Source organism: Embiotoca jacksoni, unplaced genomic scaffold (assembly GCF_022577435.1).
Source record: "Embiotoca jacksoni isolate LCO1_2020_lvr unplaced genomic scaffold, fEmbJac1.0.p SCAF_36, whole genome shotgun sequence".
In the NCBI taxonomy this organism is placed as follows: Eukaryota; Metazoa; Chordata; class Actinopteri; family Embiotocidae; genus Embiotoca; species Embiotoca jacksoni.
Genome location: NW_027185388.1, coordinates 3,853,370 through 3,876,046, shown reverse-complemented (window position 1 = coordinate 3,876,046; position 22,677 = coordinate 3,853,370). Strand labels below are relative to the sequence as shown.

General features: G+C 42.4%; 2 protein-coding genes across 2 annotated transcripts in view; both read left to right on the top strand.

Annotated features, from left to right (window-relative positions):
• Positions 1-126: 126 nt before the first annotated feature.
• Positions 127-5,300, top strand: as3mt (arsenite methyltransferase). Its single transcript, XM_069165907.1, has 11 exons — positions 127-228; positions 498-546; positions 997-1,124; positions 1,212-1,362; positions 1,505-1,641; positions 1,736-1,805; positions 1,900-1,981; positions 2,060-2,191; positions 3,100-3,239; positions 3,329-3,451; positions 4,689-5,300. The coding sequence occupies exons 1-11, from the start codon at positions 212-214 to the stop codon at positions 4,785-4,787; spliced, it is 1,128 nt and encodes a 375-aa protein (XP_069022008.1). The 5' UTR covers positions 127-211; the 3' UTR covers positions 4,788-5,300.
• A 751-nt stretch (positions 5,301-6,051) lies between these two features.
• The window catches only part of cnnm2b (cyclin and CBS domain divalent metal cation transport mediator 2b), a 35,486-nt gene continuing 18,860 nt past the window's right edge, over positions 6,052-22,677 (top strand). Inside the window, exon 1 of the mRNA XM_069165904.1 lies at positions 6,052-7,699. Within this exon, the coding sequence (XP_069022005.1) occupies positions 6,202-7,699 (1,498 nt within the window). The 5' untranslated portion in view covers positions 6,052-6,201. The remainder of the gene's footprint in view (positions 7,700-22,677) is intronic.

The window sequence follows — 22,677 nt, the reverse complement described above, 5'->3', positions numbered from 1 at the left end:
TTATCAAGACTGCTCAATAAAACCACATACATGTTGACATGTTGTCTTTAGACTTTGACCGACTGTTGGGCTGTGATTTTAGAGGCAGTGAGCGACAGGGGGCGCTGCTGAGCAGGAAGTGAACTGCGCAGTGGTCGGAGGGAGTAAACCGTGCAGCTGTCTTCCTCTTTCAGGCGGTGAACTAACTGAACTCCTGCAAACACTCTTAACGATGGCTGATGAAATGAGGTAAGAACAGAAGAATCCACGTGTGTTGACTCCTTTTCAAGACGCGTCATAAACGGAGCAGGTCTGAACCTTCACCCACGTGAGACGTCAACAGTGACGCTAGTTGTTTTACATGCACGTACACATATACAATAACTTGTAACTTTGCATTAGCTGTAACTACAACCATCCAAGTTTGCCAGATAAGTAACTGTAACGTGGAACTGTAACGTTGTAAAATTTAATCGGGAAGTTAATGTGTAACTAATTTGCTCTTTTTTTTTTTTTAGCGCGTGTGCAAAACCCTTCAGTGATAACAGTATTCACGTGGACGTGAAGGTAATAAACACTTATGATACTGTACATGTTGGACTGCACCAGCCTAACCACTTTTTTTTTTAAATGATTTTTCACTCTTCTGATATTTGAAGACAAAACAGCTGATTCATTAATCAATAAAAAATAATCTTCAGATTAATTGGTAATGAAAAAGATCAGTATTCGCAGCTCAATACTATAAACGATATATATAAAGTATATTTATAATGAATATTTACACACACTCAGCATCTAGCAGAAGAGTGTTTAACAGAATTTCTAGGACATGTGAAAATGTAATAAGAACTTTATGTAATTAAAACACTAAGGATCTTTTTTTTTTAAATTTAAAACAACATTTTGTAGTTCAGTTCTGCATCTTAGAAATATCCGGTTATTATTTTTGCGCTGCTTTCCTAACCGCTGCTTGAGGAGGAGCGACTTATTGCCAGCTTTTCTCTGTGATATCAGGATTATTATGGCAAGAAGCTGAAGAAAACCTCCGACCTGCAGAGCAGCGCCTGCGTGGCTCCAGCGCAGCCCGTCCCCGCCTTCATCCGCCAGGCGCTGAATAAAGTCCACCCGGAGGTCACTGCCAGGTCAGCGGGCTGCTGATGCTGCTCTTTATTTCTGATGTCTACAGCGGAGAAAAAAACCAAAAGCCCTGATGTGTTTGTGTCTCTCAGGTACTACGGCTGCGGTCTGGTCGTGCCAGAGTGCTTGGAGGGCTGCAGGATACTGGATCTGGGCAGTGGGAGCGGGAGGGACTGCTACATGCTGAGTCAGCTGGTGGGCGAGAAGGGCCACATCACTGGCATCGACATGACCGAGGACCAGGTCGTGCACATCAGCATCACATTCTGCTTTCCTACATGTACTCACTGTGATGATGCAACCAAAAAAAACAACCATACAGAGACGCCTGGCAAATAGCAGGACATAATCAAACTAACATAAAAATACATTTCTTGGCTTCCAGCTGGAAGTGGCCAGGACGTATGTGGACTACCACAAGAATGAGTTTGGCTACAAGAAGACGAACGTGGATTTTGTCCAGGGATATATTGAAGCCTTAACTGAGGCCGGTCTGGAAAAGAGCTCTTTTGATATCATCATGTGAGATTTCTTCTCTCTCTTTGTTTCCGATGTGAATGCTGTGTATTTACAGACCAAGACCTTTTAACACGGTGGATTTTCTGTCGTCACTTAGTTCCAACTGTGTGGTGAATCTCTCTCCAGACAAGAGGCGGGTGCTGGCTGAAGCTTACCACGTACTCAAGGTACACTTTCAGCATCGTCATTAACTTACATGAACCTGTTTTTGCAGTATGCACTAATGGTCACTACACACACTGTCCCCCTGCTGGTCATCAGGACGGCGGTGAGCTCTACTTCAGCGACATCTACAGCAGCGGGAGACTGACGGAGGAAATTAAAAATCACAAAGTGCTCTGGGGTGCGTCAGATTAATATCCCCGCTGCCATAAAACCACAAACACCTGCTAGAATATCCGACTGTGCTTCGTCTCGGCAGGTGAGTGTTTGGGCGGAGCGCTCTGGTGGAAGGATCTGCTGCGATTGGCCGAAGAAGTGGGCTTCAGACCCCCCCGGCTGGTCACCGCCAAGGTCATCACCGTTGACAACAAGGAACTGGAGGGCGTTCTGGGTTCGACACTATTTTCTTTATTTGTTGCTTTTTTGTTTGAAACTAAACCACAACTAATGTCTGGTTGGAGTAACCAACACAACATTTCTATAACTTGATCAAAATGATCACGTTGGAGCAACTTTGAAGACTAAACTGGGTTAAATGTGAACCTTTTCTTTTATCCTATATTGCTGAGCATGTAATCTCATCTTTTAAAGATGTCTGTGACATCATCAGCTTCATGAACCAATGAGAACGGCAACAGTTCAGCTCTGACAGGTGCAACAGCAGTAACAGAAGAAAGAGGGAGATATTGTTCAAACAAACATCTCTAATGTTTAAGAAGTGAAAACACCTACGTGGACGAACCGCGGGATCCTTTTTATCCGATGTCCACTCAGTGTTGTTAAATGGAGTCAGGTGAAACAACAAGTTCCTTCGTACATGACTGAGAAGTGTTTGGGAATTTGTCCAACTCACATTTACCAGGATGCATTGCACACGAGCATCTGACATCCAGCAAGTGTTTCACTTTGCACTCACTCACTCAAAAAAAAAAGGATAAGCAGCCAGTCGATATTTTTTTTGCAGAAAGCAGAAGACAGAACAGAAGGTGGTTCCTCATCAGGAAGCTACTAGAACGGATTATATGCTGTAACTGAACTTTAACAGCTTTCACAAGGTGTTGAGAAAACTGCTTTTTCAATGTTTCACATCCCAAACATGCTGTTAGATAACAACAAAACTCACTCAATAGACCTTTTTTTTCCCACCAGACATTTTGACTTGTTATAGTAGTTATTGTGTCGGTGTAACGCAGCTTCAGGGTTCGTTAATTGTTCAGAAAACGTATCACTAAATACACTTTTTTGAATATCAGGTTGGCGACTTTTTCCGATTCTCTTTTACCTATTGGTGTCATACAGGTGACTTCAAGTTTGTTTCCGCCACATACCGACTGTTCAAGCTCCCTAAAGGCAACACCAAGACCAGCCAGGTCATGTATAACGGGAGTATTACAGGGGTGGAGGACAGCTTCCTGTTTGACTGTCAGTATTCCTTCAAGGTCTGTATATTCTGCTCTAGAAGAACAGCTCGACGTCTTCTGCTGCCGTATAATATATAAATGATGTCAAACCTGGGTGTCCTTCGCAGGCCAATGAAGTGGTGGAGGTGGATGGAGAGGTGGCCAGCATCCTGACACATTCCAGGTTTGCGGAGGACTTCACTTTCCAGCCAGCAGAGGGCGCATGTGAGCCCTGCAAAGTCAAAGCTAAGGTCAGTGTCATATTTAAAATTCCTGGATGGAAAAATGTCTTAAAGTGCAAAACCACAGAGGGCCACTAGGGGCTGCCTGGAAAAAAAAAACAACCTCTGGCTCCATTCGACTCCCATTTAAAAGCGTCAACTTCTCAAAAAAGTCGTTATTCTGTCATTAACTAAATTTACTCTGATGAGCGTACTGGTGATGCTTCTGAAAATATTTCCACAATTAATTAGATATTAGGCCTCAAAGGGGGCAATATTTGCCCCTCACTCCTCTCCAGCTCTCTTGTCCAAATATAGTTTTGGCTTTAAATTATTTTTTTTTTTTTATATATATATATGGCGACAACCAAAATACAAGACTTGAGGCTTTAAAACAAACCAGTGGGTGACGTCACCATGGGTTGCCCTTTGGACACACCCAGACAGCCCCGCAGTCCAACTGTGCGCGCGCACGCACACACACACACACACACACACACACACACACACACACACACACACACACACACACACACACACCAGGACGCATGCTGCACATTCTCACACTCAAACATACATACGCACACATTCACACGCACAAGGTCAAGCAGCTGTCTTGGAGTCATAACCAGACTGTGGAGTCATGCTGGGGAACCTTGAACAGGAAGGAATGTTCTCTTTTCAGCTAATGGAATGCCATCTTATCAGCTCTTATGGTCTTATGGTCATTGTGTGCACGTGCACACGCACACACACACCGCTATATATTTTTAAATGAGCCCTCTGACCCGTTGATCAACTGATGACACTTGTATTCAGCTTTTAAAAGCCATTCGTTTTTGTTTTGTTTTTTTTAAAGGGAAACGGAGGTAATTTACAAACCCTGATGGTTTATCAACGCCCGTCTTGTTTACCCTTCAGTGTTTACCTGTAGTGAAATTGGCTCCGAGATACTTTATTCTAATCAACACGCTTCTTTGGTGATAATAGTAATAAACAGCCTTTGGTCTTGCTCGTGAAATGCCTTTTTTCTAATGAACAACCAGTGTCTGATTAAAGTGACACGGAATCAAAATAGTTATTAACTCACTGCTTATATCCTGCTGTTGTATAGAATATGTAGCATATTAATTCCCTTTTGAAACGTTTCTACCGTCCTTGCAGTGATCGTTGGATGACAAGGTTGTGATGTAATACTGAAGCAGAACTGTGCGCATGTTCTGTAAAGTCCTCCTGTTTTTTTCCTGCCTTGTTGAACTGTTGACAGACAGGCGTAGTGGATCCTTTCGAGCTGGTGGCCGGGCAACGCCCAGTTTCAGCCACAGGGGGGTGCTGCAGCACGCAGTCTGCTTCCTGCTGCAAGTGACGGTGGGAAGAGCACGAGAAGCCTGCATCATACTGTTTGCATAACAACAGTAGTTCAACTGCACTAAATTAATGAAGCCTATTGCATTGTAATCTTGTTAACATTTGTAATGACGTTTCAGAAATGGAAATTAATTCTTGCTTACACATAAAATGTGTCTAATTGATATTCCTTGCTTTTTTTTCCTTGTTGATCCTTTAAAAGTAGACACACTTAATTTAGTTACGTATTTTATGATGTAAACAAAATGACAGCAAGATCCAAGTACCCCAAATTCTGAACTTTAAAATTACCCTGAACTGTTTTGGAAATTGCAGGATACTTTGATTGCTTCTTATATGGTTCTTTTTCTTTTTCCATAACATTAATACCTTACTTTGCTTTAACAAATGAAATGATTTGTATGATGACAGGTTTTGCATTCCGGGGGACAGTGTCCAAATTACTATCTGCTTTACCAACTAATTATAATTGTGTTGTTTCTGTTATTGGACCATAAACATTTTCAGTCAAGTGAATGGTAAATTTGCATTTTTGGGGTCATTATACTATTATTGGATGCAGGGCCTTCGAACTAGAAAAAAAATGACACAAATGAATTGAGAATACATACCTGAATTCAGGTAGACTCTCACTGCATGGAAACAGCTCCAAACTTGGTTCCAAGATAAACCTGAGGGATCAAAATATCATAAAGGGATTAGAAAAAAATATATTTCTGTTGCATAAAATATTGCATTTGTTAAAAAATTTTTTATTTTTTTTCATTGGGAAATTCAGAGTCCTTTAACTTCTTCACAGCTGAAGTTAAAGTTTTCTTTGTTTGAGCTACTGAAGTCATCCACATTTAATTGAAGGCTCTGATCTGTGATGAGAGATCACAAGGAGTCAGTCACATGTCAGGATGTCATTTTTATAGACTGATTCAATGCAAAGCAACATTAAAACCACATTTTGTTGTGAAATCAACAACTCTGTTAGTCTAAGATCAATTTAACGTGGTAATATTTATTATAATGCATGAAATCAAAGCTGTCATTTCAACCACGACATTTCAATCATGTTATCTCCGGTGGTGAGAAATGTGTTTTCAGAAGTCACGAGCAGGGTTCTGTCTGTCGTTTAACATGAGGTGCACTTGTTTTGGAATTTGATTCGCCAAGGAGGCTGCGGACGCCCCGCCCACCACCCGGCGGCCCCTCCTGATTGGCCGTCGCCGTCGCCTGTCTAAGGGACATCAGGGGAGGCACGAGTTGGCCCGTAAGCCTGCGCTCGCGAGGCATCAGTGTCGGACACGTAGTGAGAACGAGCAGGTCCCGATGCACAAGTCACGGCAACCCTGGGCGGAGATGAAGGCGGACTCCGACTGGCTCTGATTTTTAAAAGCCCTTTTCATTCAGGAGGTTGGTTGCCAATGGTTATCAATATGGCAGATCCGTTATCCCAAGCACCCACCGCTGCAAAAATGGCGTCACTTAACCGGGTCCGAGCTTTGGCGATGATTTTCTTAACTGTCACTGGCTGTTGTGTCACCCCGACAAGTGGCAAGGAAGGGTCCGAGGAGACCGTCATCATAGGGCTCCGACTGGAGGACACGGACGACATTTCCTTCATGGATAGGGGCTACCTGCGGGTGAGCGAGCGCTCTCGGGTGAAATTGAGGGTGTACGGGCAGAACATCAACAACGAGACCTGGTCCAAGATTTCTTTCACGGAACACGAGCGGAGCCGGGCGGTAGGGAGCCTTGACAGCTCCTCGGGGGATAACCAGAGCCAGGAGGACTCGTCCGGCTCACATCCCTGCGGAATAAGGACTTCGGATATAATTATATTGCCCAACATCATCCTGAATCGAAAGACATCCGGAATAGTTGAAATTGAGGTCAAACCTCTGCGGAAGACGGAGAGGAGTAAATCGTACTACCTTTGCATCGCCACCTCGACACCGGCCGTGGTCGGGATGCACGACCCGTGGACGGAGAACACCTGGATCTACCACGATGGGGATGACACCAAAGTGATAGTGGTGGAGGAGAAAAAGTTCCTGCTGCCTTTCTGGCTGCAGGTCATCTTCATCTCCATGTTGCTCTGCCTATCCGGCATGTTCAGCGGGTTGAACCTGGGGCTCATGGCTCTGGACCCCATGGAGCTCCAGATAGTCCAGAACTGCGGCACGGAGAGGGAGAAGAATTACGCCAAAAAAATAGAGCCGGTCAGGAGCCAAGGGAATTACTTGCTTTGCTCTCTTCTGCTCGGGAACGTGTTGGTGAACACCACGCTGACCATCCTGCTGGATGACATCGCCGGTTCGGGCTTGATCGCGGTGGTCATGTCCACCATCGGAATAGTCATTTTTGGGGAGATCGTGCCCCAGGCCATCTGCTCCAGACACGGCCTCGCTGTGGGCGCCAACACCATCTTCCTCACCAAGTTCTTCATGCTGCTCACCTTCCCTGCCTCCTACCCGGTGAGCAAGCTGCTGGACTACCTGCTCGGACAGGAGATCGGAACCGTGTACAACCGGGAGAAGCTTCTGGAGATGCTGCGCGTCACGGACCCCTACAACGACCTGGTGAAGGAGGAGCTGAACATCATCCAGGGCGCGCTGGAGCTCAGGACTAAGACCGTGGAGGACGTGATGACGCCGCTGAGAGATTGCTTCATGATCCCCGGGGACACCACCCTCGACTTCAACACCATGTCCGAGATCATGAAGAGCGGCTACACCCGCATCCCGGTGTTCGAGGGCGAGAGGTCAAACATAGTGGATCTGCTCTTCGTCAAGGACCTGGCCTTCGTGGACCCGGATGATTGCACCCCGCTCAAAACCATCACCAAGTTTTACAGCCACCCGCTGCATTTTGTGTTCAATGACACCAAGTTGGATGCGATGCTGGAGGAGTTTAAAAAAGGTGAGACATCAAGTTATACCATCTTTACTTCTTCTTTATCTGCAGGTGTGGAAAGTTTCAGCACATCAACCCTCAGACATGGTGTCTGTTATTATGATGTTGGCTCTCCACCTGTCCACAGAGGAGTTCTGTAATAATTCAGAGAACAAGGCGCCACCAGACCTTTTGATCCACACTCGAGGCCTGTGCTGCATTTATAGGTCAAGGTGTGAGAGGGAATCCAAAATGTCTAAAAATCTGATTTTCAGGAATACTTTTTTTTTTTTAAAGAGGAGAAGAGAGGTATTTTGGTTCTCCTCTTTAAGATTACACAAGAAAGAGGAGGACCGTGTCTGGGTGTCAGAGCTGCGGAGGAGGGAGGTGCCCCACCGCTCACTTCCTGTAAACCCAGGTGTCCTTATCGTTCTCCATCGCTTCCATCGGGTGTTAATGTTCACACTCTCCCTCTCCTCCTGCCTTCACCTCCTCTCGCTCTACCCCCTGTTCACTCTTTCATCTCTAAATGCATTAGGACATGTGGGAATGGTGCAACGAGCAGCGCCGAGGTTATCAGGTGGGGGCATCTTGTTTGAGAACCTGCTTAAATCCTGCTCTGCCTCTCTTGTGCTCGCCTCTGAGTGATGGTGGCGATAACTCCTTTTGTCCGACCCTGGAATGCAGTCGTGTGGATAATGAATAACAGCCTCTAACACCCTCTCCCCCCCCTCCCCATCCCCATCCCCACCACCTCCTAAATGTGCTGTTTGTATGGCGTTTGAGAAAGATATTTACCTCACCAATGGTTTATCCGATGTTTTTTTTGCATTGCCCCCCCACCCCCCCTTTCTGCCCTCCTCTGTTGTTGCCTCTGACCAATTTATTCCTGGCAGTGTTTGGAGATTTGGTACTGTTCCCTCTTTATGCCCAAATATGCAGCAATAAGATGTAAGGCACACCTGTCAGAAGCTGATTTATCAACACTTCAAGTGTTGTGGAAAAGCATGATTGATACATCGCGTGCTCATTTCAAAATTTACTTTAAGAGGATTAATTGGGAGGGAAAAAAACAGAACAAATCATTGAGCTCCATTACCAGAAATTAGGTGTAGTTCTCTGTGCCAAATTAGCATTACATAATATACTATTTGGGGGTGAGGTTTGTTTGTTTTCTTCACAGCTGACTAGTTCAAGACATGCATCAGTTATCGGAGTAAACAGTGAAAGTGTTATATTATTAGACTGCTCATGTTAGCAGATATTACTCGCTCTGTTTATGAGTTCATACTGTTTGTTGTGACTGTGAACATCTGATGGTTGTGTTACAACTTCAGTTTTTAGGTTTGTGTTTGTGTATTTGTCGTCGAGCTGAGACCTTCTGTTGATTCATTGATAAGTCAATTCACAGAAAATTAACGTGCAACTATTAAGATGAGATGAACCAGTTAAAGAAAACAGCTGACAGATTTACTAATAATCTTCAGTTGCAGCCGTAGTTCAGACAGAAACCTGTAAAAAGTGTCTGTTCCTGAAGTTTGACAGATTTCCCATTATTGGAAGTAAACTTTACTTTGTTGATGCAAGATCAGAGATCAGTTTCCTGATGTACATCTGCACTGTACTGAAAGAAAACACCTACTCTGGCTATTATTTTTAATTCAAAGCCTGTTGTGATAAAGTAATTACATTGAAATTCAAGTTTGAACTTTATTGTTCTGTAATCGTACTACCATGCAGCACGATATTTTAGAGATGGTCCTCCCTTTGTGTCGGGTTTGATGACATCGGTGTGCAGCTGCTACCGTCGCCACATGTCCTGGAGCATCAGCTCCCGTCTCCATATTCAGCATCCAAACACCTGCTCGCTCTGCGACACACCGGTATTCTCTAAAGTTGGAGATTAGAACAGGGTTTTAAATCACGTTGAAACGGGAGCTCATGTCATCAGGCTGAGCAGCGTTGACACGCTTCTATTTGAAACACCCGAGAGGAAATATTCGTATAATACTATTAAAGTTGTGATCTATTGCATTAAGTTGCAGCATCTTGTTCTATCGTAACATCAAAAGTCTATTTTTTTTTTAACTGTAAGCTTTAACTTTTCATCCTCCCACTAAAAGACAAACACACTGTTGTCATCATGGTGTCAACATACTTCTTCATACATGTTCAGCTCTGGCGTGTCGTTGCAAAGTGTTTTGGTTTTTTTTGCACCCGAGAGAATTCGCCTGCAGCACTTCATGGAAGTCATAAGCGAGTTTTCTCGGGAGGGCGGCGGGGTCAAAGTTTCCCGTCAATCTGGCTCTGTTCACAGCGCACGCTCAGTTCAAAGTGCTTTGTATCGTAAGTCATTGTTAATTAATTTGATGCCGCTTGCGGAGCTGCATGGACGTCTGGACTCCAAAAAAAAAAGAAAAAGCCAAAACATGCCGCTCATATTAGAGTCTGGAGCGGCCGGCTCGTCTGAACTGCCCGACGAGGTAGTTTCTCTTCGCAGTTGTGAATTTGTAGATGATTTTAAACTTTATAATATTACATAATTTACTGTAATGCTCATTCTACCTCTGATAAGGGGTGACAACCTACTTTGAAACGACACTGAATTCATTAACTCTTAATAAAGGAGCTGTGTACCGTGCCTCTGTGGTACCCGGCTCAGCTCGGGCCCTAGGTCAAGGGTCACCGTCAGACTCATGTGGGAGCATATTGATGCAAACGGACGCCCTTCTGGAAACTTCTGACCCCGTCATTAATTGCTCTCAGGCTGCGACAGCAACAATTACTGTCATCCAGGGGTTGCTGGTGGAGCTGCAGGTTTACCAGTTAATGAGTCGGTGTGTGCCATTTGGGACCGGACCAAGCGGCTGAGTCAAAAACAAGAATTTAGCTGCCCCTCTGGCTTCCAGTTATGTGTGATGTTACTGAAAGTTACTCACTCGCTTGCTCACAGGCAGTTTTTCCAGCCGTGTCAGAGGAGGAAGGAATTGACTTTAGGCATGAGAGCTGAAATCAGGTTATGCGCAGGCTCTGTGCCCCCTGGGGAAGGCAGGCCACTGGACACGCAACCACAGTCAGTTTGTCTTATCGCTAACTTGTCAGTTGTTGTGTGTATTAGTTACTTTGCTGGCTACTGGTGATAAATATTTGTTGTGACATGTCTACAAATTAAGCACATGTGAGGATTCTGAACCGCATTCCTTCACAGTCGTATAAAAACCAGCTGACTGTCCAAGAGAATAAATGACCAGAATTTCAATCCTCTCGTGATATATTCAGCAAGCGTTTCATAGCCTTGGGTGTATATTCCTCGCTGTGAGAGTGAGGTCCCCCCCTGTGTAAAGGAGCCTACATGAGGCCTGGCACGTCTTGAACTAGTTCCCCCGATTGCTGCAATATAGGCCAATCTATGCTTAATTCAGATTCAGCAGCCTTCACGGTCTCTTTGCTCAGTACTTTGTCTTAAAGTGAAACTGGTTTTTTTTCCTCTTTGGGCCCCGTTGAAATACTGACAGCCGTTTTTGTGTGTTTCTTCAAATGGTTTTGTTCTTTCTGGGGTTGTTTGTGTGGAGCGTATCATAGCACATGTCTAGAGAGCGTGTTGGGAGTGTTTGCCTGGTAACCCTTGATGCTAACGCTGCAACAAGTGTTGGGATTAAATGGCATCATGTTGGTAAGAACACTTAATGTTTCCTGATGAGGGACACCCCTTTGAACTCAGCAGGACTTCTCCTGCCAGCCGCTCGCTTTATCACAACTAATTACCTTGAATCAGGCAGCATTAGTAGTAGAGCTTCTCTTGTAATTTGGTTAAAAAACAAATAACTTGCATGTAAGCAAGTACGTCCTGTATTACTAACAGCAGTGTTGATTTAAAGATGATAATATCTTGGATCAAAACTAAAAATGGCATTAGTAGGATTAACGGACAAGATAGTTCACGAAAACAAATATTTTTGACTTGTGGTAAAAAAAAATGTCTTTAATTAATACATATTTGTATTTGAGTATAAATTCGACCTTTTCTTTAATGCATCCCGTTTGGAAGCATTTTTACAAAGAAGCCCAAAACTGCTGTTGTAGCAACGTGTTGTTTGGTAACTTTTCCTCTGTTGTTCTGAATTTAAAGGAACCACACAAGCTGCTGCGCGTTTCAGCCTGTTTACTAAAAGTCGTTCATAACTCACTGCCGGTGGTTTTTCTAAAGCGCAGCATCGTTTTGCAGAAACTTTCTGGACGAACTTTTTGGTGATCCATCACAGTGAAAATGTCCTTGTCTTGACTTTTAGTCGTGGCTGTGCGATCATTCAGGGAGGTTTAATGTTTTGTTAGCGAGTGTGAAATGTTGCCTCGGAGGTTTACGAAGCACTTCATAATTTCTGCCTCTCACTCATCACAGCTGCCATTGCGAGGTACTCGCTGATAGCAATTCGAGCTGCACTGATTTCTTTTTTTTTGCCACTAGGGATCAGTGGAACGAGCAGAAAAATGACTAATGCTCACGCAGATCGCACTATAAAGTTCCTATTTACACATCCAGCAGAAATGTATAATAAGAGAGACGTGGAAAACGAAAGTTTTATTCTGTCTCTGCTGACTGCTCAGAGAAATATCATAAGTGAGTTTATTGATACTGATGTTTAAATCCCATTTAATTGACTGGCTGGGAAAAAGTAAGGCGGGGGAGGGGGGGAGGGGGGGTTAACCTTACATGTGGGTGATCAAAAACTGCATATGCACAGACAGAGAGGATAAACTGAAACGTTTATAACGCCGAGGACGGTGCTGAGCAGGTAAACGGGGTCGACTGCATCGTGCAGGAGAACCAACACAATAAGCTCAGAGACGCTAAAATGCAGAGTTAGGTGATGATTCAACACTATGAGCGTCTCCATGGAAACGTTCCACATCGTTGATTTGGATGGTTTCTTGCTCAACTGTAAACCCTCCAATGACCGTCCACCGCTGCGGTACTCTGAATGTACGTTAGCTTTAACGCTGCACTTCATGTTTATTTTTTGAAAAGCGTTCCACGAACGTTTTTGACGGTTGTCGTAGTCTTTGCGTGTTTCTGCTGTTTGTATCGTAGCATCTAACCTCGTAGCGACACGTTTTACCGGAGCCTTATTAGTAAGTGTTCTTCTTCTCCTCCTTTTGTTGACTGACAGGTTTCAGGTGCGTGACTGCCCCCTCATGGCGCTAGTAACCCATGACTACCGCTGAAAGCAAGTGAAAAAGGACAACAGTCGGTTTGATTTCTTAACGTTTTTTTCATCCCTAATTTGTAGTTAATGGTGCAGAGCATGAAATGCATCATCATACTGAAGGAATAAAGGTTTTCTTTTGGTGCTGATGTTGAACGTCGTTCCCGGTTGTACCATTATTATAAAACTTTGGACGCACGTTTACTCAAAGGAGTTCTGAAACACCCGAATGAACAAATACATGATTTGACTTTTGGTGCTTTAGATGTTGACTTGACTGAACTCTTGAGTTTGTTGTGTTACAAGACTGGCTTTTGAATTGGCCTACATTCTTCAGATTCTGGTACAACATGGAGTAGGCTTTAAGACCCGATTAGTACACCAGTTGAAGAGTGTGAATCCAGACGCAGTGCATTCCCAAAGCCTGTCTGATCTGGCATTATGACTTTTTCCTTTACATTAATTTTCTTCCTCCGCATGTACCGCAAAAACGCCAGCGCAGCCGGTCTACAGCTGTCGGTGTGGCTTATTCCAATATCTAAAATGTAGACGTGTGTGTGGTCCGGTGTGTATTCATGTAGCGTACGCCGTTATGCAGCACGGCCCTACAACTCCTGCTTACGTTGATCACCAAACAAACAACTGTGTCGGTGTCAGCTTGCTATATTTGGCATTAGCTAGAAAACGCTTTAGCCTCCAAATTCGCTCCACTTGGCAAAACCTGCGTGCAACAAACAAAAAGTACAACAGGAAACGCAACGTGCTGCTGCCGAGGGAGAAATCACAACGCGGGTCCCCGTGTTACCTTTAAAATGACATTTCACGAAGCCTCACTTTGAAGAGCAAATCGTGCAGATTCCTTGTTTGGAAGACTTCTGGTGGAAACCTCTCATCCGAGCTCCTCGCCTACGGTGGATTTATCGGTGTGTAATCCTAATGAATCAATGGGCTGCTTATAATAGAACAACAACGGGCTTTTATGAACATCCACTGATATGGTTTTTGATCACCGGAGTCTGTTAAGAATATTAAACCCCGTATGAAAAGTGAGTAGAATAAACCTGAGGCCTTTTCGTAGCGAGTGCGGTTGTATTGCTGCATGATAACGGTGTAATAAATCGTCCCGAGAGGTCAAAATATCTATACATGGCACACCTTTTTCTCTAATACTGCACTGTACGTCGTGTCTGTCTAATAACTTGTTTTACAGACTAATTAGTGACTCGTATCACTTCTGGTTGCCTCTGATGACGGCTGTTCTCTGGTCGTTTTGTGTTGTGCATGTAGTTAAGGAGCTGAGTCTGCTTCCAGCGCATGTTGCCTAGGATCTGTAGCCATGCACTACTCAGGAAAATGTGTTATTATGCAATGGAGAATGCAACCACCCCCACGTTGCTTTTAATAAGCCGTTTCCCAAAACAGATCACACCGGACCTCTTTGTGTGTGTGTGTGTGTGTGTGTGTGTGTGTGTGTGTGTGTGTGTGTGTGTTTTCATTTGTTGACATGGTATTTTGATAAAGCAGACATGGTCGGAGAGCTATTACCACAACAGTAGAGTAAGACTGATAAATGTGTGCTTGTAATGCGACAGGTTGGTGCTGCATCCTAATTGTTGGCCTGAATTTACTTGCAAGTCACCCGAGTGGGAGATAAATTCAGGATGTTTTGTGTTCACACATATTTAAACTTAAAATTAGCTGAACGGATATTATTTTGTGGTGTCAAACTTTGTGAGCGACACATGCTCGTGTTCACAGCGTTGATGAAATGATTCGATGGTGGAAGATGTCAAAAATTCCAATGAAACAGTAAACTTCACTGCGAATGTGAGAATTATAAAACATACACAAGTGGAACAATTTCTAATTTACACTGAGCGTCTTTTTTACAGAACATAATGCAAGAAAAACAGTTTTCATATTGGTGCATATCAGCTTCTACCGATATATCTGCAATATGCCAATAAAACCACCAGACGATATATTTATGTTCAGTTCTAATCCACGATAACACTTTTTGTTTTATAAAGGCAGAACTGCGACGCTCACGCTGGGGTAAATCTGAACAGCAACTTTTACTGTGTAAAATGATATATTTACAACTTAGATAAATCTTACATTAAAAATGCCTTATTTCTCTCCTAGGTTGCACCCCCCACCCCCCCTCAACTACATGAAAACTTTAAATTTGTATAGCTATGTCAAATGTAATTTTTTGTTTTTCTTAGGATGGATTTTATAAAATTGGTATCAAAAACATATTCAGGAACTGGTATCAACAATATCAATGATATCGAGCCCAAAACCATCAGAAAGCCTGTTCCAAACCAAGAAACCACAAAACCAAGAAAATTATCCATCATCTCATCAAGACAATTTAAAGATGCTCATTTTACATTTAATGTCTGAACTCATCACTCTAAAACAAAACTATTTTGATTGCCATCATTATATATTTCATATTTCAAAAAGATCTTTAATATAGTCGTATAATAAAGTCATTCATTTAGTCTCTGGTGAGAGGAAATGTGTGTTTTGACTGTGGTTATGTCTTTAAGATGTTATCGGGGTAATTTGGGTGTTGTGCATTATGTCATTCTTATGAAACGAAGGGAAATTGCTGCTATTAGTGTCGCTGTATGAGGATTAGGAGGAGGAGATGAATGATGATCATCACTGCGTTGCAGTGATCATTATGTGTAATTAGCAGAAGCCGAAATGTGCAAATTTCCCTCTTAATGTCAGGTTTGCTGTGAGAATCGGGCTCGTTTCTCTTCCTGCGACCGTCCCACCGGTGGTGTAATTGGGCTCCAGAGGTGGAGTACCATAATGAAACAAGGACGAAGTGGTACATTTTTCTGAGAGCCATCAGCACTGATGAACTGGCATCTCTAATGTGCTGTAAAACTGGAACTCACTCCTCTAACTCCACAGTTAGATCATTCTGCATGGAGGAAGCATTCAGGACCTGGACAGGAGTAAAAGCAGTAAACTCCTCTGTGAAAATACTCCATCACAGGTACAAATCCTGCATGGAAAGTGTTACTTAAACCTGCAGTGCAGAACTTCTGCCAGTCAGAGTAATTACAAAAATCCCGTCAACACGTGCTTACATCATAGGCTCAGCCGTACCCTACGCTGTCCAGGCTGTGCAGTGGTAAATCAATGGTGGATAAATTAAACATAAGGCGTCACAACCCCCACGAAAAGACTCGTTTCACTGTCAGAATTTTATCCATTCATATATAACATAATATTTAGAGAGTCAGAATTATTTTTTACCCCCCCTTCGAGTGTCGCCCCCAAACAACATGTAATACTGAAATACAGAGGTTGACCCGGCGGCGACAAGTTTAATTTGGCGTTTATTTACATGTATAAGTACGGCACTGGAGCTTTAAGTAAAAGTACAAAAGTATAACCAGGAAAAACGTTTTTGAAGTTTTAAACACAAAAGTACTGAAAGCAGTAGAATTGGACTAAAATATTAATATCTTTTACATTTTTGTTACTTATACATTTATATGTAAGCAGGAGGCCATGTTTGCATTGTGATAATAATCATCGAATTGATTGCTTGTTTTTGAACTAATAGTCTATCGGGTACTATGCAAGTAAAATAATAATTTTTATAAGTTTTAAAGATAGATTTTGGTAGGTTATTTTATAATCAAGCATATTTTATAATCTCTTCACATGTTAAATCTCCTTTTTAAAGTAACTAGTACTAAAGCCATCAGATAAAAGTGGTGAACTGAACTGCAGTGGAGCAGAAGTATGAAATGGCATGAAAAGAAAATACAGTAACAAAGTAAAAGTAGCTCAGTACTGTACTTAAAGACCACACGAGTAATCGTATTTCCTGTTTCATCACACGTATATCTTCATCTAGTTTGTGTCTAACTTTGACTTGAGCAAAAAGAAAAGCGAGGCCCATTCAGGCTGTTCCTCCGAGGGACAGAAAGCCCAGTAACCAGGCTCTCTGCAGCACACTCAGGGAAGCAGAGTCCCTCCCCTCCCCTCCCCTCCCTCCCCCTCCCCTCCCTCCCCTCCCCTCCCTCCTCCTCCCCCTACATTCCCTCTCTCCCTCTTCTCTCCATATTGTCCTCTTGCCCATTTCCCTCAGTGTTATAAATTACAAACGACACAAACCTCCAGGCCTAATGCCCCGCTATGGACGCCTTCCAAGCTGCACTTTTTAAAGAGCCAAGAGGCTGGCTTCATTGATAACACCGGGCACACTGTCCGTCTCTCCATTTGCTGGCAGGAGGGAAAAGCCCGAGACGGGCCCTTCACAGGCCCGAAAGACACCAGCGCTTTTTTCACAATCAGCTGATGGAGCCTACTTTTCTGAGACTTCAGCAGCGGTAGTGTTTCGTTTCGGCCGGCCATGTGAAACACATCAATAATGAATACAACAACAAAAAAAGGGGGACAGAGCATCCAGGCTTCCTAGGACAGGATGCCCTATGCTTTAATTATTAATGAAACTTTATGGATTTTAAAAGTCTGTGGGAAAGTAATCAAAGTCATTTTGGGGGGACGTTCGGAAAATTCTCACACTGCTCTTTTAGTTTCTGAGAAATTGGCACCAGCCACCCTTCAGCATTTATTAGCAAAAGCCAATGGGCCATGACTTGTCATTCTCAAAAGTGCATGTGACCATTTCATGCCCCCACGCTGCCATATTAAGGAGAATAGACCCCCCAAAGGCCCCCCCCTTTATTATTAAACAACAAATAGCCTGCAGCACTTTGTTCTACTGCAGTAAAAGTAGCAGCTCAGATTGGTTGAACAGAAAGTTCTTCCTACAGCCTTGAAAATAAGAAATGCCCTGATATTACAGGTATTACAAAAGGTTTGGTTACAACTCCATTTTAATACCACCGGTTCCACGCGGCCACGTGCTTCGGTCGGTGTCGCGCTGCTGCAGCGCACCACAACGATGCACCGACAACTGAGGAAATGTTCGCAGATCTCTTCATCCACTTTGGCCTGTTTAAATTTCTGCATCACACTGCTAATAAAAATTCAACACTCCCTCTTTCCATTTGAAATTAAAAGCCCTCTAATGTTTCATTTGGCAGAGACCTTTCGTTTCTTCACAAGGCTTTTACTCTGGAACAAGACAATAACACTTTAAACAAAAACAGACATTTAAAATAGTAGGATTATATTATGGACTCTATCAAATTAAAGTCATGGAAATATAGGTTATTGAGTATAGTATGTAAACTTTACACAACCTTGAAAACAAAGCTGTAACTCAACCGTGCCACCGAGGAAAGGTGTGCGCCCGTCACAGGTGACCTGCAGTATTTCAACCAACAGCACTAAAGCGCCGCTTGTTCCCTTTTGAACACCTCGACACCTTTGAGGGAATCATCCTTATCCTGTTTTCACATTTGGAGGTAACATATCCCACAAAAACTCAGACTCAGGGTGTTTAAATGAAATCAACTCCAAAACAAGTCTCACAGTCTCCTCTTATGCCACCTGAAAAAAAATTTAAAAAAAATGAGCCACTTTGAATCCTTTTCTCACAGATGAAAACATGTATAATCTGAGTGTAAACAGGAAAAAAAGCAGTTGCAAAACACCGTTTTGACATCTTTTTTTTTTTTTTGTCCACGTCTAGAAACCAGATATCTGCCTATGTAACTTTGTTGTAAAGGCACAGATGCATTTTTAGGTCATTCAGTTCTCTTGGTATGCCTGCGGTGGACCTTTTCCCTCTCTGGAGTCTCCCGACTAACAGCGAGGGGGGCGGGGGACTGCTAGTAGAGCCCCACTATGGGTTGCAGGCCTCAGCCACTGCTCCAGCTGACCCTGCAGGCCCAGATTCTGTCTCTAAGCCTGAACCTCCTTCTACAGCTGACCCTTCAGCTTCAATTATTATTCTTGTCTTGTTTGCTTCCATTGCAGATGGCTATACAATCAAGTTTTGAAGTTCGAATCTCTTGATTTAGAAACCACCAGCCCGCTTTTGTCAAGGTTCACTTTATTGTTTAAAATAATTGCAATATCAAGTCTATTTAAAAATTTTCCTCGGGGGATAAGAATTGTTCAAGGCAGTGTGTGAATCTGAGACATAGTTCATCAATAATCAGCAGGTACTTCAAAGTTGAGAGAAACATATTTTAATGTCCATTTGAGCGTTGAAGGGTCGAGAGCTTTATTCTTTGAAAGGAATTGTTTCAGATCATTTCCAGAAATGCTTTAACACCATGCGATGTTGATTCAGTCTTTTCACATCTTTCCACGGCGGAAGAGGTGCACTTATCTTTTTATATTTTTTTAATGAATGCCAACTTCAGCCTGACAGAATGATGAACAAATGGACAGACACGAAATAATCATTATTCTCCAGAGTTTAAATGGTTATACATATTATAACAATGCCTTTAAGTTCTGGGTATCAAAGTGTCAGGAGACCATGAACTTTAATTTAAATTTTTTATTTTATTCTTCTAAAGTTTTAACCCAAGTGGTTATAAATGTTAGAATCTTTTGACTAGAGTGCATATTTGGGTACAAAAAATATCATCATATCATTATTAGGATTTCTCAGGTCTAAGAATAATAAGTTAATAAGAAGTAAGTATTTTTTTGGTGCTGAATAGGAATTAGATGATTCTGTTTGGAAGAGAAACAGAATAAAAACAATCTCAGGACATTCGTGCAGGTTCCGTGTTTTCCTCCACATTCTCAAAGCTTATTGCACAAAGCACAGGAGCTTTTTTTATTGAGTACTTAGCTCATTCTAGCTTTAAGGATTTCGCCCCGGCTAATTGTTTTTATTAAGGTATTAATTATGAGTTTTAAAGCTGCAAGTACTCAGTGCCAAAAATGCGTGTTCTCAGGTGTTTAATTGGCTCGCTCTTTCTGTGTCACAAGTGAAGAGGGCGTCAAATGATTCAGCTGCCGTAGTAACGGTGATGCGAGACATATTATTGCTGTTATTTTCCTAAACATAACATAATTAAAGAGCCATTTATTTAAACAATTGCAGTGTGAAACCATTTTAACATGCTAATGATTTATTACTTTATTACAGTATGACACTTGTGGGCTCTTATTTATGAAGTTATAAAGGACGGAGCAACGATACGCAGTGAATTTAAGCAGTCGTCTTTGTATTTTAAAGAATCACCTTTCGTGCAGGTTACAGCTATTCAGGGTGCTTTACTGGATGCAAGCTGATAATAAAACAGTAAAGAAAGTAAAAAAGGAAAACAATTTGACACCTGGCAAATATAATCAATAAGAAACAATAATGATATAAAACATGAATACAATAAAATAAAAACTGATTAAATCAAATAGAAGGGCACTAGTACAGACAGAACTATGCCTCGTAGCTCACGCCTGCATGATGCACATAATCACAACTGCAAGCACTTTATATGTCTGGATATTTTTACAATTGTGAGACGTAACAAGTGTGCCGGTTCCAGTTCTCAGTAGTTCACAGTGGTGTGCTGGCCACTGGGAATACCAAGAGAAATCAATGGGCTTCTCAATCAATGGGCCTGTGGATCAAGTTTTTACTGGCCCTCTGTGTGTGTCGGTCATGCAGGGTTCACATAAGACGTGCTGCAGGCGGTCTGCTCTCAGTGGACAAGTCCAAAGCTCAATTTATTTTCCCGTGCACCCATAACTGTTGAAAGTATTAGGTTTTAGCAGGTATGTGTGTATCCCACAGGATCATTTGTGACCGTAGATTGCAGTATGGCATCATCGTATGTCGAGTTTAGGATTTGTCAACTGGATTTTATAACGTATGCCATTTAGTAGTCCTAATGCACCATCTCAAAACTGATGAAAGCCAAAAATAATTCATGGATCTGCTAAAAAAAACAAAACTTCACCGATAACACAACCTCCTTGGTAAAAAAAAAAAATAGCCATTAAGCTTTGCATGCATTTAAGAATATCAACAATCAGAGCTGTTTGCAGATGCTCAGGCTGCATGAAAATTAATTTTAACATAAAAAACTCAGTATACTGTCCTGCATTTCGGAACAACTGAGACTCAGTGCAGATGATGTGAGAGACCACCTCCCTGGTTCATATATTATAGGCATGTTAAACCGGTAGGCTGGTTTTGGAGGGCTTTAAAGACAAGGAAACTAGTTTTAAATTCAATATAGAAAATAACAGACAAGGACTTAAATAGAAAGGTGTGCTGTGTTCTCCTGCTTGTGATTCTAAAACAAAGTTCTAATTTCAGATGCAAATTAAAAATGTAAATGTCAGCTTTGGATGTTGGGTATGAAAAATCAGCATCCAAACATCCTGCGAAGATATTGGTTAGATAGAATAGCCAAAAGCGAGTCGTGTGAGCTTAGCTGTTTGCCCAAGTCACATCCTACCGGATAAATGATGTGAAGGCTCCAAAGTTTAGGACGAGGCACAAAAAATATCGTAACTTTTTCCAAGAAAAAAAAAAAAAATCTTTTACATAAAACTTAGATGAACAATAAAGCAATTAAGGAATATTGTACCAAATGACAAATATGACATAAATTAATATTTAAAAACATAATAATCACATGTATTGCCGGCATTTGAGTATTCAACTCATAATAACAGATCATTTTATCGGGTCCTTGGCGTTAATTGTGCCAAAAGAGTTTCTATGCGAAGACAATTTTTCACTGAGAAAAAGTGGGGAAAAAAAAGAAAAAGTTTGTTTTTGCTTTTTTAAAAACACCCCCAGTTCTCATCATAGTTGTATGATGTGATTCAGCAGTTGCAACACTCACATAGCAGTGCAGCACCTGACCACAGGCCCATTCATTTATCCCCACCGGTTTCCCATTGATGCCTCTCCTTATGACTGAGGCCCAAAGGAATCTCCACCCAGGGGACCTTTCAACAACAAACGCAGCCAGCTACGACAGCAAGCTGCTTCTCTGAATGAACAACAATGTCATTCCAGCAGTGTGTGTGTGTGTGGCTGTACTGTATGTGTGTGTGTAGTCAAACACCACTGGCTAGTAGCAGCAGAGTGATCTTGTGACCAAGGCCCCTTAATGACGGTTAGGAGCTGGAAGCAGACTTAACTTCTCGGCATTGACCCGATTAGTCCATATCATGCCAACTGTACCGTTTGACCCAAAGGCCAGCCGAGGCAGACGGGCCGAAGCCTCGGAGATCGTGCACAAACTGACCGGTCGCTTTTATTACACAGAAATAAGTGTGATTAAGTTGCACGTCAGCCGAGGTGAGCAGGTACACGTCTGCTGCTTTAGGTTAGGTTAGGTTAGGTATTTACTTTATTAATCCCCGAGGGGAAATTTTTTCGCTACAGCAGCATACAGAAGCAATAAGATAATAATAGAACAATAGAAAAGCAATAAAATAGCAGTAAAATAGCAGTAAAAAATATAAATATAAAATGTACAGTATATACAGTACAGTATATATCTATATATATTATATACAACCAAACCAAGAAACACAGACAACAGTGTTATTGTTATGAGATGGATTTTGCCAGAGGTGAGTTATTGTACAGTCTTATTAGCAGGAATGATCTCCTGTATCAGGAATGATCTCCTGTATCTGGAGTGATCTCCTGTATCTGGAGTGATCTCCTGTATCAGGAATGATCTCCTGTATCAGGAGTGATCTTCTGTATCTGGAGTGATCTCCTGTATCTGGAGTGATCTCCTGTATCAGGAGTGATCTCCTGTATCTGGAATGATCTCCTGTATCTGGAGTGATCTCCTGTATCAGGAATGATCTCCTGTATCTGGAATGATCTCCTGTATCAGGAGTGATCTCCTGTATCTG

Coding starts and splice junctions, on each gene's coding strand:
- as3mt (XM_069165907.1), top strand. Junction 1,642..1,735: donor AGCTCTTTTGATATCATCAT/GTGAGATTTCTT, acceptor GTCGTCACTTAG/TTCCAACTGTGTGGTGAATC. Junction 1,806..1,899: donor AAGCTTACCACGTACTCAAG/GTACACTTTCAG, acceptor GCTGGTCATCAG/GACGGCGGTGAGCTCTACTT.